General features: G+C 41.2%; 1 protein-coding gene across 9 annotated transcripts in view; it reads left to right on the forward strand.

Annotated features, from left to right (window-relative positions):
* Positions 1 to 19,576, forward strand: part of L3MBTL3 (L3MBTL histone methyl-lysine binding protein 3) — a 126,467-nt gene that overhangs the window by 73,582 nt on the left and 33,309 nt on the right. For all 9 annotated transcript variants that reach the window (XM_023254347.2, XM_023254343.2, XM_023254344.2 and 6 more), the window contains 2 exons: positions 8,035 to 8,149; positions 9,479 to 9,581. In XM_023254347.2, coding sequence (XP_023110115.2) covers positions 8,035 to 8,149; positions 9,479 to 9,581 — 218 coding nt within the window. The remainder of the gene's footprint in view (positions 1 to 8,034; positions 8,150 to 9,478; positions 9,582 to 19,576) is intronic.

The raw sequence follows: 19,576 nt of genomic DNA on the forward strand, positions 1-19,576 counted from the left end.
AACCTTTTAGGCTACATGATGTAATATATTTTATGCCATAAGTGATTACAGGTAAACATTTTAAAACACTCATGTATTTCACCAGATGCTGAAAGAAAACAAGCAAAATGTTTTTGCTCTCATCTGTATGTTCTGGGGAGAGTTAGAACATACTACAGGCCCCGTCCCTCCCCACACTCACTTCTGCTTCCTCACAAGCAAGAACTTTCCTTTTTTTTTTTTTTTTTTTAGCTGCTGCTTCTGACATTTTATTCCTAATTTTCTGAAATAATATCTGTGTTCTGCTGTTTTCTCAGCCGCATCAATTTAGGTCCAGTGTATTTCCTTCCTGTTAGGGTAGTTCTGGATTAAGCTCTTACCATATCCGTTCCTTCACTGTATCTTTTCACTAGCGACTTCACATGTTTCTAAAATGTTTTCTCAGTCTTCTGTATTCATCTTTTCATGAGTAAATAAATCCTGTTGGCTGCTGAGCAGAACAGTTTTTTTCTTATGACATTTTTTTTTTCTGGAGTCAGTAATTTCTTGTGTTTTGTTTTTTTAAATTTTCTGTGCTCATAGAATCAGACGTTTACAAGTGCTCCAGTAAATCTGATGTGTCTTTCTATCAAAAGCCCAAGTGTATTTTTTTTAAATGGTATTTTTTTTAAATGGTTATTTATTTTTGACGGGGGGAGGGAAGGAGAGAACGAGCAGGGGAGAGGCAGAGAAAGAGAGGGAGAGAGAGAATCCCAAGCAGGTTCCACACACTGCCAGCACAGTGCCCAACCTGGGGCTTGAACCCACGAACCTTGAGATCATGACCTGAACCAAAATCGAGTCAGATGCTTGACCAACTGAACCGCCCGGGCGCCTCCAAGTGTATTTTTAATAAGCCTTCTGTCTGTATCTTTTCTTTCTTGACTCTTTTTCCTACAACTTAGCAGTCGCCTATGCTGCTATCTGGGTGGTTCTCTAAGCCTTATCCTGAGCTTTCATCCTGAGACTGCTCTTTGCTGGCAGACTATGTTGTGCTTTTCTTTCTTTATTTCTCTTTCTTTCTTTCTTTTTCTTTTCTTTTCTTTTCTTTTCTTTTCTTTTCTTTTCTTTTCTTTTCTTTTCTTTCTTTCTTCTGTTATTTCTTTCTTCCTTTATTTCTGTTTTTTTGAATCACATACTTGTTTTTCTTAGTGTTCTCTTATCATGTTGAAACACATCTTTTTGTAACCTTCTAAGAAAGGGTATATGAAAAGCATCTGCTTTTGGCTCCTTGCACATCTGGAAATATCAATATTACTAGTCTTACATTTGATTCATACTATGGCTAGGTGTAGAATTCTAGGTAGGGAGCCATTTTCCCTCAGAAATTGAAAGCCTTGTTCTGCTGTCTTTTCACATCCATACCGACTGACCTTAGACCTCTAAGGCCATACCAGTTGTTCTGCTCTGGGTGAGTACTCATGCAGAGTACTCGGGCTTTTTACTGTGGAGTTTCATGTCCTCCAGTTTTTGCACATGTTCCTTGTATTACTAGTTGATGACTCCCTGTTGTCATCCTGTGTCTTCTCTTTCTGGAAGTCCTGCAGCTCTGGTTGTTAAACCTTTTGAATTGACCCCTTGATTTTCTTATACTTTCTTTTTATGCTTCTCTGATTTTTTTATTCTACTTGTTTAGAGAGATATCTACTCTATTTTTCAAAACCTAGGTTGCTTTTTTTAAAAACTTTTTTAATGTTTATTTATCTTTCAGAGAGAGAATGTGTGAGTGGGGAGGGGCAGAGAGAGAGGGAGACAGAGGATCCAAAAGGGGCTCTGTGCTAACAACAGAGAGCTGAAGCCGGCCACTTAACTGAGCCACCCAGGCACCCCATGTTTTAAAAAATATTTTTATGTTGCATTTTTAATTACAATTCTGATTTTTTTAATTTTTGAGAGTTTTTTCCTATTTTCTAGCCTCCTCCCCCTTTTAAATGGCATCATCTTTTTATTTCTTGAAGCAATATTGTTTCTTATCTGAGGATACTAGTGATGGTTTTTCTTCTGTCCTCTGCTTATTTCCTCCAAATTTCCGCTGTCGTATTGGAGCCTCTCCTCAAATATCAAGTCCTTGACTGACCGTCTGCATTAAGAAAAGGCACTCATAAAGTTAACTGTTTTTCGTGGGTGGGACTTACAGACCAGCAGACTTCACCGTAAGAAAGCAAAAGAGCCTGCTTTTTCACAGGGACGTTCCTATTTGTTGGCATCTGGGTCCTTCTCTGGAGCCTGTCAGTTTCTTCCAGAGTCCTCCCTGGGGAAGAGTGAACCTGGCGGTCGCTGTGCGAGAAAGAGAAGGGCTGGGTTGGAATGTACGGCTCTTGGTTGTACAAGTTCCTGTGCTTTCTATCCAGCCCATTGCCCGTTCAGGTCTGTTCTAGAATTGAGAGCCTTGGGAATTTTTTTCTCTACAAGATAAATGTCTGCTCTTTGCCTGGGTTGTTGAAGGGGCAGTTACCATGGTGGGTGGAGTGGGGGAGCAGCCCGAGGGCGTGTAACTACTCCATATTGACTGTGAGTCAGTACTGCTGTGTTTCAGGACCCTTCTCTCCTGTGTGCTGCCTCCAGAGTGAGTCCTCCTTGGGGTCTGCAGCCAGTGGGCTCCAGGCCTGTTCTACAGACCCCTGGGCTGTGACCCACCCACCCTGTCCTGTAGGTCAACACTCTTCCTGTTTCCGCCCTCCACACACATCACTGTCACTTCTCACCCGTCAGCCACTTTTCTTCTCCATTGGTCCTTCTGGCTTTATACCTTTTCAAATATAGCTTTAATTTCAGAAGAGATTGGAGATAAGCCCCTGGGTCTAAAATGTGTTTTACTGAGTTGCCTTTCACATGAAAAGAAAATCCAACCAAATCTTTTTTCTCTTTCCTTTTTTTTTTTTTTTTTTTTTTTTTTTTTTTTTTTTTAAGGAATAGTGTGCTTTCTAAAATATTATCTGTCTCATTCTTGGTAAGCTGTCAGGAACATGTATTAAGGTTTGATAAAGGGTCCAAATGATGCTTCTGGGTGAAAATGTATCCAATTTCCTAAGCTATAATTTTAAATATGCGTGAGTTAAGTCTTTTTCACTATACTTCGATCCATTGCTGAATTGCTTTTATGTATAAGTATATTTAAAGTGGAACATTTGTATTATAAATATTTTGTGTGTCTTTTTGGGGTTTGTAAGATTTTTAAATATTTCATGTTGTATGTTTATCTTCCTTCCTTGTTGTTGTTTATTAGGCATTTGATTTCTTTTCAAAATAGTCCCCAGCAAGAGTAAAACTATCACTTAACATTACTCAAGTGTCTGATTTTTTGTTTGTTTAAAACTTCTTAATATGTCAGTGCCTGAAAAGTAAAAGTTACAAAAGATGAAGTTTAAAATTTTTTTTAGCGTTTATTTTTTTTTAATTTTTTTTAATGTTTACTTATTTTTGAGAGGGAGACACAGAGCATGAGTGGGGGAGGGGCAGAGAGAGAGGGAGACACAGAATCTGAAGCAGGCTCCAGGCTCTGAGCTGTCAGTGCAGAGCCCGACGCGGGGCTCGAACCCACGAACCTGGAGATCATGACCTGAGCTGAAGTCAGATGCTCAACAGACCAAGCCACCCGGGCACCCCGAATGTTTGTTTATTTTTGAGAGAGACAGAGACAGAGTGTGAGTGGGGCAGGGGCAGAGAGAAAGGGAGACAGAATCCAGAGCAGGCTCCAGGCTCTGAGCTGTCAGCACAGAGCCTGACACTGGGCTCGAACTCGCAAACTGTGAGATCATGACCTGAGCCGAAGTTGGATGCTTAGCCAACTGAGCCACCCAGATGCCCCACGAGAGATGAAGGTTTAAATCAATTATTTCATCTGAGCTTCTACAGTGAGAATTTCGATTAGGATTAATGTCAATGTTTGCATATATTAATTTTTACATAATTTCAAATAGCATTTTAAGTGTATTTGGTACTTCTCAGAATTTTATTGTTACCTCTGTTCATAATATCTAAACTAAATTTTATCTCTGAAATTGAACCCTTAAACTATTATAGTTCTCCAGATTGTCTACCAACCTAGATTATAGAAGGTATTAGATTTATCTATAGTATCTAAAGTGTATTAATCCTAGATAGATGACTTCTCATTGCCAAACTGAGATGTCAGTTTTAATGAAAACTAGGAAACATTGTGGCATCATCACCAGATATGATAGATCTACCATAAACATTTTTAAAGGTATGTGTGAGGAAACTTTAAAAAGAATCCTTTTATTTATGATGATATCAACAGTTTTAGGGACTATATCGATGTACAATAATGTACTATTTATATACATTGGATGCAGAACCAATTGAGCCCCCCAGAAAAGTTGGATGCAGAACAGATTGAGCCCCCCAGGTGCCCCAGTAGTATACAATTTGATATCCATGGGTCTCAGTTCTGAGTGCACACCAGAGTTACTTACAAGTTGAGTAAACGACCTCTGTGTGCATAGAACCCAAACCAAAGCTGTGGATTAAAATCTCCTAGGTAAGCTCAGCACTTTTTTTTTCTTTTTCCTTTATTTCTTCTTCCTTTTCATCATAGGTAATTCTGAAATGTATCTGGGGTGGAAAACCATTTATTTCTTAGGACTGAGTATGTTTGCTGTAGGAAGATACCTAATTTTTAAAAATTTAGCGGTTTATATACAACAAATGGAACATAGGTTATGTGAAACATTGATTCCAATATAAAAGAAATGGAATTTAGGAATAGTAAGATCGGAAAACATGAGAGTTTCACATTTCTAGTAAAATAATCACTTGATTAGCTGAGAATTAGAACATTTAAAACTTACTAAACACTCTAAGTTGTGTCTGCTTATTTATTGATGGCATTGATAGCATAAATGGATATTTTTACAAAATTACCATGAATGTCATTCTCACTGTTAGTTGAACACTGTTTTTGATCAGGGGAAAGGAAAGGGTTACTTTGAGTTAAGCACTTTTTTTTTTATTTTCAAGTGTTTGTTTATTTTTGAGAGAGAGAGAGAGAGAGAGAGAGAGAGAGAGAGAGACAGAGTGTGAGCAGGGGAGGGTCAGGGAGACAGGGAGATACAGAATCCGAAGCAGGCTCCAGGCTCCGAGCTGTCAGCACAGAGCCCGACACGGAGCTCGAACCCATGAACCGCGAGATCATGACCTGAGCCAAAGTCTGATGCTTAACCAACTTAGCCACCCCAGCGCCCCTAAGTACTTTTCTGTAAGTGCTGCTTTTATATTCAGTGTATGGGAAGATGATCAATTTTATTTGGGTCCTTGAATTTTAGGTTTGGTTACTCCTCCTAACTAGCTGTGTGAACTCTTCTTCTCTTTAAGATAATACGTATGGTTTCTTCCAGGTGTGGAATTCAGTGGGCTTTGATTCTAGGATTAATTGATTTCTAAGCTTGAGAAAGTGGATTCATTGCAAAGGATGTTATTTTAAATACACACACACACACACACACACACACACACACACACACACACACTTTAACAACTCTGTTCTATTCTGTCATACAAACATGCCATAATTTAGTTAGCCAGTCTCCTCATGATAGATACTCTGGTTGTTTTCTACTACAATGAGTTGGGTATTGAGGTTATTAAGTCAGAAGTGATATATTTTAAGTGACTGTTGTTGCAAATAGCTCTCTAGAAATACTTGCCAGTTAATACTTCTGTCAGCAGTCCTTGAGAAAGCTTTTTATGTTCATACTCTCCAGCTCTGGGAAACACCAAGATGGAACATTTTTGGCAGGTTGAAAGAATTGCATCTTGTGGTTTTAATTTGTAGGGGTTTTTTTAGTTATAAGTGAAATTGATTATCATTTTATATGTTTACTAATCATTTATATTTAGTTTCTTATTTATGAGCAATTTATATCTATTTTTCATCTTTCTATTGGGCTTTTAATCTTCTTATGCTGATATATGGTATTTGGATAAATTAAAGAACAGAGTACATTGTGACATATATAATAACTGTGTTTTTGAAGTTTCTCATGGATCGTCCTCCTTTTCTGTGGTAACATTTGCCACTGTGAAGTTTTAAATGTTCATGTAGTCAGGGGCGCCCGGATGGCTCAGTCAGTTAAGTGTCCGACTTCAGCTCAGGTCGTGATCTCATGGTTCATGAGTTCAAGCCCCACCTCAGGCTCTGTGCTGACAGCTCAGAGCCTGGAGCCTGCTTTGAATTCTGTGTCTCCCTCTCTCTCTGCCCCTTCCCCACTCACGCTCTGTCTCTCCCTCTCAAAAACAAACAGACATTAAAAAAATTTTTTTTCAATGTTCCTGTAGTCAAATTGAGCAGTCTTTTATGAGTTTTGAATTTGGTATCTTGCCTACTATGGTTTCCTACTCTTGAGATTACATATACATTCACTCCTGCATTGTTCTGGAACTTTTATTCAGTTTTACACATTTGTATTTTTTATCTATCTGGGATCTGTTGTCTTGTTAGTAAGGGATTCACAGACTTAAAAAGGTCTAGCTGGCAAATTTGATGTAATAGTGAAATATATATAGCCTTTCAGTATATCCTTTCATCCTAAAAAATAAAATACATGTAATACTTAAAAGACACATAGCTGATCCTTAGTGACCCTGCCTGAAAGACCAATAGCTCTTTCACACGGTGGCTGATAAAATGGCTCCGACCACCATATAAAACTTCTTTGAGAGATAGTGTAATTATTTCTGAGAGAAAAAATGATACTTAGACATGCATTTGATGGAGAGATATTTTATAAACCAGGTGTATTTCTAATAGGACATTGAATTTGTTTAAACAGACTTAAAAATATATTTTTTTAATGTTTATTCCTTTTTGAGAGAGAGAGAGAGAGAGAGAGACAGAGTACAAACAGGGTGGGGGGGGGGGGTAGGGATAGAGAGAGAGGGAGACGCAGAATCCGAAGCAGGCTCCAGGCTCCGTACTGTCAGCACAGAGCCTGATGCCAGCTCGAACTCACAGACCGTGAGATCCTGACCAGAGCCAAAGTCAACCACCCAGGCGCCCCTGTTTAAACAGCCTTTTCTTATGTGGATCCTGAGAAACTTAACAGAAACCCATGGGGGAGGGGAAGGAAAAAAAAAAGAGGTTAGAGTGGAAGAGAGCCAAAGCATAAGAGACTCTTAAAAACTGAGAACAAACTGAGGGTTGATGGGGGGTGGGAGGGAGGGGAGGGTGGGTGATGGGTATTGAGGAGGGCACCTGTTGGGATGAGCACTGGGTGTTGTATGGAAACCAATTTGACAATAAACTTCATATATTGAAAAAAATAAAAATAAAAAAAATAAACAGCCTTTTTAGCATAATTCTGGGAGAGTTGACATTTAAGTGAAAGGTACTCCTGCCTTTCTCCTCTCCACTCCCATCCTCCCTCCCTTCCTGATTTATTCGTTACTTAAGTAATATTTATTGGCTCTTTGGTGTGGCTCCTATGAAGACGTTATGTACTCATAACTCGTGTGTGTGTGTTGGAAGACACACATATCTATAAAAGTACCGCTGGAATGATGTCTTTGGCAAGACATTTATTGATGAACAGATCATTTGAAGATAGGTCGAAAGTCCCTTTTTTGGCATAGGGGAAATGAAGCAATTTAAATAAATTTTTAAAAAATGTTATTTGGTATTGAATCTACATACTTTTTTTTTTTAATTTTTTTTCAACGTTTTTATTTATTTTTGGGACAGAGAGAGACACAGCATGAACGGGGGAGGGGCAGAGAGAGAGGGAGACGCAGAATCGGAAACAGGCTCCAGGCTCCAGGCTCTGAGCCATCAGCCCAGAGCCCGACGCGGGGCTCGAACTCACAGAGGGCGAGATCGTGACCTGGCTGAAGTCAGACGCTCAACCGACTGCGCCACCCAGGCGCCCCACCGACTGCGCCACCCAGGCTCCCCTTGAATCTACATACTTTAGAAGAAAATAAAAATAGTTATATGGTGACTAGAACTTTAATGGTAGGAATCTTCTATGAATTGTACTGGTAATTTCCTTTTGTTTCCAGGTTCACTTTGATGGCTGGAACAGCTGCTATGATTACTGGGTAGATGCGGATTGCCCTGATATTCACCCTGTGGGCTGGTGTTCAAAAACCGGGCATCCTCTTCAGCCTCCTTTGAGTAAGAGACACAAGGATAACTTAAATTGAATGTTTCCATTTTCTTATGTAGGGTGCTTAATATTTTCTTTGCTCCTATCATTTTCTTTCTACTGTTTTCTCCCCTGTACGTTTGTTCTCCATGAATCCTGTTCTTCTTCCCACATTTTCCATTATGTGGTAGTCACAAAAACATAAAAGAAAAAAAATAATGTTTGAAAGCACAGTTTATGTAGATTTTTAAACTTTTATTTAGAAGGACTCATCACCTTTCAAAATTGGTACTGAATTTTTGGAAGACAGTTCTCTTAGGCTATTAAAGTCTAATGTATCAGTAGTGGCTTTATACTGTAGTTTTGCAAAATGTTACCATTGGGAGAAACTGGACAGAGTGTAAAAAGGCTCTCCCTATCTATTGTTGCTTAAAACTGCATGTGATTTACAGTAACCTCAGGGCAGAGTCCCTTTAAGTTCAATTTTTTTTTTTTAAATGTGCACTGCGGATTTGACATACTATGATTTCAACTTTGAAGGAAAGCCTATACATTGTAGCAGAAAATATGTAGAAAATACAGTAGATTATCGTGGGGTTTTTAAAAGTTTAGTGTGCAGTCCCCTGTTTTAGTGGCTTCACTTGTTTCCAGGTTCATGTACAAGCTGCATAAAAGTAAAGAAATCCACATGCATGCTGTTTGTTGCAGTATATTTAAAATAACAAACCTTGGAAACAAAGATTAGTTAAATTCTGGTGCACTCATGATACAGACACTGTGCAACAATCATAAAGAATATTATCATTGAGATGGAAAGATTTTTAAGACATGAAGTTAAAGACCAAAGAAAAAAATGTTTCAGAATAGTGCACGTTGGTGCTATCCCTTGTATGCGACAAAATGATACAAGACCAAATGATACAAGACCAAAGACTTGATACATGTGTATATATATATATTCATAGAGGTATATATGGGAATGCTTAGAACAGAGTCTAGCACATTACACAGGGACATAAGTGGTCAGCATAAGGGAGCATTATAAAACACGGAGGGGGTAGCATGTTTGAAATTTTCAGTGTACAAGTATTCGTAAACTAATTATATTATTTACTTGAAGATTGTTTAGCATCTCCTCATTAATTCATAATTAGGTATTTCTGGAATTTATAGCACTGATAGAGGGTTAGATCAAAGTGTACCATTTCGCTGTTGAAGAAAGATCAATAGTGTGAACAAAAGCATAGGGAAAATCTTTAAAGACTTTTAAGATATTTGTAATTTTTGTTTCACAGCCTTTGGTTAACTTTATGCCCCTTCCTTTCTCTTCTCTTTTTCTTCCCCTTGCTTTCTTATAGGCTCCTTAGAATTAATGGAAGCTTCAGAACATGGCGGATGCTCAACCCCAGGATGTAAAGGGATTGGTCATTTTAAGAGAGTGAGACACCTGGGCCCTCACAGGTATGTGGTGCTGCCACTGAAGTGGGAATTCCTTACGTGGTCAGATAGAAGGTGCCTGTCCCACCTGTGTGTAAGATCGTGGTTTCCATGCATAGTAAATACATGTGAGGTAGTTTTCTATAAAAAAAAAAAATGTGGTTACCATGGTGATCCTGGAAAAATGAGGAGTATGTCTTTAGTTAAGTGTTTCTGGGAGAAAATGCATTCACAGTTTAAAATAGGTTTGCTCTAGCTATTTGCCTTTTCTTGATAGCCAGACTAGTTGTATAGATACTTACCTTCTGAAAGAGTCACTCTGGGTTGACCGTTAATAATGAGAAGAGGGCAGGCCCTGTTTGGTAAAATCTGGTATGATTGGGGGACACAACAGTTTGAATAATGAGAGTTGAGATTATCACAGATTATCAGCACAGATCACAAGAAGCACAGATATGAATAGTCAAACTATGCACTGATTCAAAACAATATTTTTCAATATTTTTCTCTGACCCCCTCAGGAACTTCAAAAAGAAACCAAATTTATACATTAGAAATTTGATATACTGTTTAGGCAATGTGGGGGTCCTTGCAGACATTTAAAAATATATTACTGAACACTGAGGTTTTCAAGGAACAAAAGCATCACCTGTTTAGAGATGTATTAATCCTTTGTCAGTGTAGATGTTCTAACTGCAAGTTAATTGGATTGCCTAGTGAGGAAGGGGATCCCTTGTTTATCTAGTTTGTGCCCATTGTGAATCCAGGTCTTTTGAAAGATCTGAAGATTGTGCTGCCTGTGCCTCCAGGAGTTCATAGGAATTGTAAAATGGGTGTAATTATTTTCTCCTCTTTCTTTATTTCATCTCTGCATCCTCAAATATTGCTTATCTTCCTTCTGCAACACTCCTTGTGGGGTTTATATGGGATTCAGTCTGTTCCAGAGTAAATAGTGTGAACATAGGGTCCTGATTACATTTGCAGATATCCATTTAAAAATCCTTTTCAGTGTTTGTATAACTGCAAACCTGGAGTTACATGATTAGCTGGAAGAGTGTTAAAAATATCGTGTCTTAAAAGTTTGTTCAGTATTGCTGAGTGAAGGTGGCTGGATTATTTTCAGACGTGTTTTAAGTCTACATGCCAGAAATAACTCATTAGCATGCTAAATTTCCATTATATACTAATAAATTATTTCCTGCAGTAAATACTTTCGAGTTTTTTTCAATAATAACTCATGTTTATTGAGCATGTATTTACTCCACACGGCATACTGCTCTAATTGTTTTACAAGTATGAATAACCTTCAAAAAACCCCTATTAGTTTTAGTATTATTTTCTTCCAGTTTTTTTTATGTTCATTTATTTGTTTTGAGAGAGAGAGAGTGCTTGTGTGTGCAGTGGAGAGGGGCAGAGAGAGGGAATCTCAAGTAGGCCCTGTGCCCACAGCACAGAGCTTGATGTGAAGCTAGAGCTCACAACTGCGAGATCATGACCTGAGCCGAGATCAAGAAGTCATACAGAGAAAGACAGATACCATATGTTTTCACGTTTTCACTCTTGTGTGTATCCTGAGAAACTTAACAGAAGACCATGGGGGAGGGGAAGGAAAAAAAAAAAGTTACAGAGGGAGAGAGCCAAACCATAAGAGACTCTTAAAACCTGAGAACATGGGGCACCTGGGTGGCTCAGTCGGTTAAGCGTCCGACTTCAGCTCAGGTCATGATCTTGCGGTTTGTGGGTTCAAGCCCCGCGTCGGGTTCTGTGCTGACAGCTCAGAGCCTGGAGCCTGCTTCAGATTCTGTGTCTCCCTTTCTCTCTGCCCCTCTCCCGCTCACACTCTGTCTCTCTCTCTCTCTCTCTAAAAAATAAATAAACATTAAAATTAAAAAACAAACAAACAAAAGTGAGAACAATCTGAGGGTTGATGGGGAGTGGGAGGGAGGAGAGGGTGGGTGATGGGCATTGAGGAGGGCACCTGTTGGGATGAGCACTGGGTGTTGTATGGAAACCAACTTGAAAATAAATTTCATATAAAAAAAAAAAAGTTGGATGCTGAACTGACTGAGCCACCCAGGGGTGCCTTTTCCAAATTTCGATGAGGCCACTGTGGCACTGGAGAGACAGCTGGTGTGAGGAGAACAGGGAATGGCACCCAGTCTATCTGTGCTGTTGACCACTGCCCTCTGGCTGCCTCACAAGGCACTGCTCCATGAATTAGTTATAGACCCAACCTTCAAAGAACTCAGGGACTAATGGAAATATGAAAGCTACACATAATTTAATTTAAACATAAGATACAAAGCAGTAACTAATATTGAACCTTTGTCAAATGTACCTTTCTACTGCACAACCCCAAGATGTTCATTGGAGTGAAGGTAGTTTGCTCAAATTATGAAGGAAAAGAATAAAGAAGTCTTAAAATTGCATGAAAATTGAGATCACGCTATTGGGGTTCAGTTGAAAATTACAAAAAGAATTGTTTTGGCCTTCTGGGAAGGAAACCCACCTTACAGCAATGTCCATCATCTCTTTAGTAGTGCTTTAGGTCTGAGCAGAGAGGTTTGCTGTCACGGCAGGGTCTTTGGTGACAATCCTGTCCCCTGCCTGTTGGGCTGGCGCTCATTATGGCCACCTTTTCCCAACGGTGCCACTGACCTCTGGGGGTTCCTCAGCTGGGCCACAGCCATTTCACAAAGTTTAAGTGATTATGTTTGGAGCATTTCTTTAGAGATATGCAGTATTGTATTTGTGAAAAGGAGGGGGAAATTACAAGGAGAATCATGGAAGATTTTTATGGAGAAATGTGGTAATGAAACCTTTCAGTGGGGGCACCTGGGTGGCTCAGTCAGTTAAGCATTCGACTCTTGATATCAATTCCGGTCATGACCTCGCAGTTGTGAGATACAGCCCCACATCGGGCTCTGCACTGAGTGTGGAGCCTGTTTGGGATTCTCTCTCTCCCTCTCTCTGCCCCTCCCCAACTTGCACTCTGTCTCAAAGGAAAACAATCAACATTAAAGAAAAAGAAACCTTTGAGTGGAATTGGAACCAGTCCTTCTTCCACTCAAAGAAGTTGACCTCATGGCTTCAAAGACATGTGTTGATAAAGAAGCAGCGTTTGCTTCTGTGCCATACGGAGGGCACAACTAGCAGTTCTGTGGGTGAGTCCAGGCCAGAGTTATTGGTTGACAAGAGCCTCGGGATGCCATTCAAAGCACCCAACAGCCATTGTCAGGCCCTGCTGCATCGTCTCTTCCATTTTTCTTGGCCCTTTCGGCTGGCTCTCCTGAGTCTCCCTGGCTGTGCTGTCCGGTTTACAACACTCAGAGCTCTGTATGTGGAAGGATATTAATCCTTCACAGGCACAGCCGGTTTTCCATTTCATTAGTAGACTGTGGAAGAGCTGCAACATCATGGATATTCTTTGAAAGGTTCATTTCACTGGCACTTATTTTTGTCCTTGCTGAGAATGCTGTGTTTAGGAAAACATAATGAGAAAATTCTCTTTGGATTAATTTACTGAGAGACTACATAAATCAAAACATGCATTCTTTGCTTAGATAACAAGGAAAGTTGCTCTTTTAGCAAGAATAATCCATTTTATGAACACGTAAGCAAAAGGCTATGTTTTGACTAGCAGTTGTTGTTTGCCTCTCTGAAAAATTATAATAGTTGAATTTGATGTAAGAGGTGTTAGAAATAGAACATGTGTCTCGGCAGTGAAATTTGAGAGTGTTATGTTTTCAGATGTTGAAATGTAAATAATCAGTGAGTGAGTTGAATGTGGACATTATTCTTATCCCCAGGGATATTCAGTAGTCAGATTGCTTACTCCTGTCTCTAGCAAGGGAGCATTAATCTGGGTTTTATCATGGTGTTTCCCTTTGGTGATTCATTCATTTGGGCTACTGAAAGGTCAAAGAATGGGAAGTGATGAAAAGACAACTAACGTTATATGAAAGCAGATATTCTGCATATCTAGTGCCTTCAGAAGTAAATCTTTTCTACATAAGATTTGATCTTGGAGAAAATAAACAAGAAAAAAAAATGGAGAGTATTTCCAACAGCTTCTAAAAGGTACTGGTAAAGTCCATGGAAAGTTTTAAAAGTTAGTACCTTTGGACACACACCTGCACACTCTAAACAGCATATTATTTCAGCATCCATCCATCCATGCATCGAACATACACTTACTGAGTGCCTGCTTCGTGTCAGTGCTCAGTTAGGTGACGGGCTGCACAGAGGGAGGGTCCCTACCTCTAAGGAGGCCAGTCTGGTGTAAACAGATTTTTGTAGAGGTGTGAATGGAGTAGCACCCTTTTCCTGTAGGAAGCGGAGAGGCTTCACAAATGAGTCGTGTTACAGAGCTCTTAATGTTGTGGTTTATTTTTGCTGATGCACGTTTACGTCGTAGGGGTTAAGTGTTACTCCTCTTCTCCTGTTTGAGTAATCGTAACAGGTGAGGTTCATTGAGGACTTCCTGTGTTCCAGGCTGCGTGCCACACTTACCTGTGTGATCTCACTAAATCCTCACAGCAGCTCTGTGAAGCAGGTACTCTTGTCATCTCTGGTTTACAAGTGAAGACACAGGTTTGGAATCGTTACGTGCACGCCCAAGGGTCAGACAGTGGCAGAACCAGGATTCCACCCAGGCTTGTGTGGCTCTTAAGTCTCTCCTTGTAACTCCTGGACTCTCGCGTAAAGCACAGGGGCCTGATAGAGCCTGCCTCATGTTTTTTACAGGTTTTTGTCATGACAGAGTGTGACAATGACTATGCGATCATTTAGAAAACCTCAGGTGTTACCTAATTGTTTAAATAAACGTATTCTCAATGAAAAGGATTTTAAAGGTGACGTGGGGAGCAGTGAAGAAGACAGTCCTTCCACCTTTCCTAATAAGCTGGACCCGTCTTTCCTGGGAAAAACTGCCTCCTTAGAGGGGTTGGTGGGATATTTGTATGTAGAGCTGACAGGGAATTGTTTGCTAATAGAACAGGGTGTACTCTAATACAATTCGATGGTGGATAGTTGTGTAATCCTACGTGAATCTCTTCCTCTGCTCCCTGAGGAACTATGTAATGGTAAAGAGTTGCGTGTATATGTATACATGTGTGTACCCATGTATACGTGACATACGCTGCTTAGTACATGAGAAACTGGAGATGATTAGAAGCCTGGTGGGAACCCACTGTCTCCACAGAAGTTTGATCGGCACTGGTGAGTTGTGAAGTTACTGGCTTTTAAAACTGTATGAACTTTGTAAATGTGAGAACACGGAAACTGGCCAAGAGGTTAAGTATTGGCAGAATACATACTAGCTAGAGGACAGCAGCATCTGGCTAGAAGATGGTACTGAGATGGCTTGGGTTGTCACAGATTAAAGATAAGGACATTCTTTGCTACTGCAGGGTACTATCTGCCCCCATCCAGTGTGGCAGGGGACAGCCAGAGTTCAACATCTGACTCTGCCAAGAGCCGATGGACTGACCCTGAGCAAGTTCCCTTTTTTAAGCTCCGTTTCTACATCTGCAAAACGATCATTAGACAAGGAGCAGCTTCCTGGGGTTGTGGGAGTTAAGTGGGAAAGTGCAAGAAAAGCGCCTAGCGTGTGTGTGTGATGTGCTCGAGCCGCAGAAATTGCTGCTGTTAGCATCCTCATTTTACGAGTGAGAAGACGGAGCCTCACAAGTTGTGCTTACTCATCAGCCAGGAGTGGATGGAGCAGCAGAGCATGTTTAGCCCAGGTTCCTGATTTCTGTCCAGGGCACTGGTCACCCCTCTGGATGGTCATCCCTTATCCCTGGAGCACACTTCAGTTGCGTTTTGTGGCATCCCCCCACCCACCTTGTTTTTTATCTTCTCCCACTTTGGGAACCCACTGGCTTCCCCCTTTATCCCATAGCAGGTGTAAGAATGCTAGGTGTATAAACCCACTTTACTTCTCTCAGGGTTCGAGACTCAAAGAGAAGGTGTTAATGTAAAATTCGTAACTGATAGATCCTGCCTTGATAGATCCTCCTGACCCATTAGTAAATCCCTGTGTGGAGGGCTGCGATCACTTCCTCTACTTCAAGTTGAGAGTTTCGAATTCCTCTCTGGCCCTAAAAATCAAAACAGGCAGATTATGTAGACAGTAAGTCTTCTCCTGGTCTGCAGTCTTGCCAGTCTGTGAGCTGTCCAAGTTTCTCTGTGGGGATCTCAGAGAGAGAGAGAGAGAGAGAGAGAGAGAGAGAGAGAGAGAGATTCTTCCTTCACTTATTCAGCAGATAGGTAAAGGGGCTGCTCTCCTGGATCTTACATTCCAAGACTTGTCAATTATGACTCTAGTCTGTAGTTGGGGACGTAGCCCATCTAAGAATACCATGGATCTTCCCAGTGTGGGAGCGGGCGGGGTTAAGAACAGGACTCTATCATTTTCCTCACTTTCTTCATGTCTGATAAAACCTTAAGGTAGATGTACAGATAGATATTCAGTAACTGGAAAGCCAGGTGCTTCACTGTGAGGGAAACATGACGGTTACAGGATTCTAGGGATAGCAGTATACTGTTTGTTTGCCAAAAGAACTCAAAAGATTTGTATGTGGATTTTTCCCCCGCTGTCACAAAATGCTAAGAAGACAAATTTGCAATAAAAATACACAATGTGAAGAAAAAAGAATAGAACAGAGTTAAAGATGACAATGTGAGGCTTGGCTACTATGTTTCCTTTCTCGGGAACAGAGATTTGAGAATAGCGGGAGGAGCTGGCTGTATTTCTTTTTTCTTCAGAAGAAGGGAGTTCATTGAAGATGATGAATTTGGTTTTAAATTTTTTTTACGTTTTTATTTATTTTTGAGACAGAGAGAGACAGAGTACGAGCAGGGGAGGGGCAGAGAGAGAAGGAGAGACAGAATCCGAAGCAGGTTCCAGGCTCTGAGCTGTCAGCACAGAGCCCGATGCGGGGCTCGAACTCATGGACTGCGAGATCACGACCTGAGCGGAAGTCGGACGCTTAACCGACTGAGCCACCCAGGCGCCCCAATGATGAATTTGGTTTTAAACGTATTTATTATGAGGCGACCCTGGGACGTTTATATTTGGCCTGAAATCTGTTAAGAGTTTTATTTTTTTTATGTTCTGTTTTGCCTGAAATCAAGGTAAAAGTAAGGCAGGGCTCCCCCTCCCTCAGGGGAGCCTCGGGGAACAGGGCTTCTCCCCTTCTTCAGGCCTGTGGCAGTTACAGTGTGGACAGAAAACCCGAAATGTCCCTGAGCGGAGGCTGTCACCTGGGTCTTCCATCAGGACGAGTGATGGGAAGGCAGATCACACCTGCTGTGAAATTGGGGGTTGGGCGGGACATAGAAGACGGCTGGGCGTCTGCGGAGAGAGTGAGGGCCTCAGTCCCAGCAGCCCCATCGTGTGCAGACCGTGTCTGGGAGCAAGTGCTGGCTGGACCTTCCTTCCTGGGCAGGCCTGACGGCCCAGCCTTCCTGTGATTGGTCTGATGCCCTTGCGGTAACTTCACCTCGGCTCAGCGTAGGCAGAATCGGTTTTTGTCGCTTGTGTCCATAAACACGACTACACATAATCCCACGAAGGGGTCCATGAAGTACTCGAAGGATTATCGTTCCAAAGAGACGTTGGTTGGAGCTGGATTTTCCTTCCCATCACTTCTAAATGAATAAAAATGAGTTACAGCCGTGTGCCCATGCTGAGTAAGACGAATGAAATAGTATGCTTATCTTACCGAGCTACTAAGCACCATGTCTACTTGATTGTTTAATAAACATGACACGGTACTTGATCTCGTCCCCAAATCTGCCTCTGTCCTCGTCATTCTCATCTCAGGGGGGAAGAAAAAGAAAAGAAAAGGCGTTCCTGTTTCCATCCAGTTCCTCAAGCCAAAAGCCTAAAGGCCATTCTTAAATCCTTGTTTGAGGTCATTCCCTACTTCCCATCTACACACTGGCTCCCTTGAAGGGATCGCAGAGGTACCGTGACTGGCCCCTTTGCCTCTGTTTCAGCCACCCAAATCGAAGTCACCATGGTATCTTCACTCTTACATAACTTTTCTTGCTCCGATTCTGGCCCCTTGAAATCTTCTCTCCACAAAGCATCCTGAGGGATTGTTCTGAATTGTACATCAAATCATATCATTTCCTCATTTGAAGGTCCTCCAGCGGCTTCACCTCAAACTTAAACTAAGCATCGGAACTCCTGACCAGGGCCTACCGGGCCCTACACAATACTTCCCTTGCCTGCCACGAGTGTGTGCCCTCCCTTTGCTCACGCACCCGGCCATCGCTGGCCTCACCCCAGGCAGGCCGAGCTCTCCCTGTGTTGGCATTACCTTGCTGTTTCCTAGAATGCTCTTCCTCTGTGTTGACAGAGCAGGCTTCTTCCTGACCTCGAAGGCACCACTCAAAGGCTGCTGCTTCACAGAGCCTCTTCCTCCTGTACAGCCCTGTGACCCCTGTGACAGCCCCATGTTCTTTCTTCGGTCATACTCAGTGGCGTTTGTCACTGTGTAAAGTTGTCTGCTTTATATCTGCAATTGTGTAGTGCCCAACTTCCCCTAGAATATCGGCGACATGAGAGCAGAGATCTTGTCATTGTATTTTCCGTTGTGATTCCAGTGCCTAGAAAGATAATTAGCACTTAATAGATACTTGATAAATACTTGTTGAACAAATTAATGAAATAATTAAAGACAAGCCACCTAAGCATTTTAAGCCTTAGTTTGTCTCATGAGAAGCCCTCCTCATAGGGTGTCGTGAAAATTAAGTAAAACACTGAACGGAATGTACTTAGCACAGTGCTTGATATATAGTAAGTGCTCCATAAATATTACTAGTTATTTTTTTATTGTTGGGTTAGCACTATATACATTTTTGTCAACACGTGAGCATATGTTATTTATTTTTGTCTTTTGCATAGGTATCAGTGTAGCAGAATGTTTAGTTAAATAAAATTAAGATTGTATTTTAGCTTTCAAGATACCTGTGGTAGGTTTCATAGGCCATTATCAGAATCAGGAGCATTTTCAAACTCTTCCCTCCTTCTCCTAGGAGAGTGTATCTGGTTCTCTTGGTGGAAATAGACATACATAGTTTAAAATTTTTCCCTGGGTGATTATCACCTAGAGAGAAGAAAAGAACATATAAGACACTAGAATAATTTATCCAAGATCCAAACCACTTATAGATACAAGGAGACTTCCTAAAAAACAGAGGGGCAGGATGGGCATTTAGTTGGAGGGGTTCATTATGTATTGGAGGCCTGAGATTCAGAGGTTGCCCAGTTGTTCTGAAGATGGAAAGCTGAAGCCTACGCAGAGGATTATACTGACAATGTTGATTTAACAATTAGTGACCTAGATTTCCTTTGCATGAATAACAGAAATGATCCCCACATGGGACCTGAGAGACCAACCAGGAGTCCAGGGGTCACCGATAGAAGGGAAGTGAGATAGATGGGTCATTATCCAAGTTGGCATCTGGTCTCCTTTCCTGTCAGAAACAGGATTGACTACAGATAAATATATGTATTGCTTAGCGTATCAAGTGTACGTCTGGGCTTGGAGACAGGAACATGGGGGAATCCCCTTCCTTTGGAGGCCAACAGGAAATGAAATGAAGGAAATGAAATGGCCTATGGTGACCCTGAGCCTGAAGGATCACTTTAGGAAGCAGATCCGCTCCATCTGTCCATCAGTCTTTCTCTGTCCTACCTCTGACACCAACCCTCCCATGATGTCTTAAGCATTTGTCCCCTGGGGCTGATTGTTCCTACAGATACGCACAGCCTCTGCCCTTGGACCGTATACAGACAGAATCCTTCAGTGATCATTGCACAGTTGCAAAGATTTCATCAGGTTGTGTTCTGAACATCTAGTGCAAAGACATATTTTCTATCAGAATAGACTTAAATTATGTCTCAGAGATAAAATATTTCATACACTAGGGACACCTGGTGGCTTAGGTGGTTAAGTGTCCAACTCTTGATTTCAGTTCAGGTCATGATCTCACAGTTTGTG

Source organism: Felis catus, chromosome B2 (assembly GCF_018350175.1).
Source record: "Felis catus isolate Fca126 chromosome B2, F.catus_Fca126_mat1.0, whole genome shotgun sequence".
NCBI lineage: Eukaryota > Metazoa > Chordata > Mammalia > Carnivora > Felidae > Felis > Felis catus.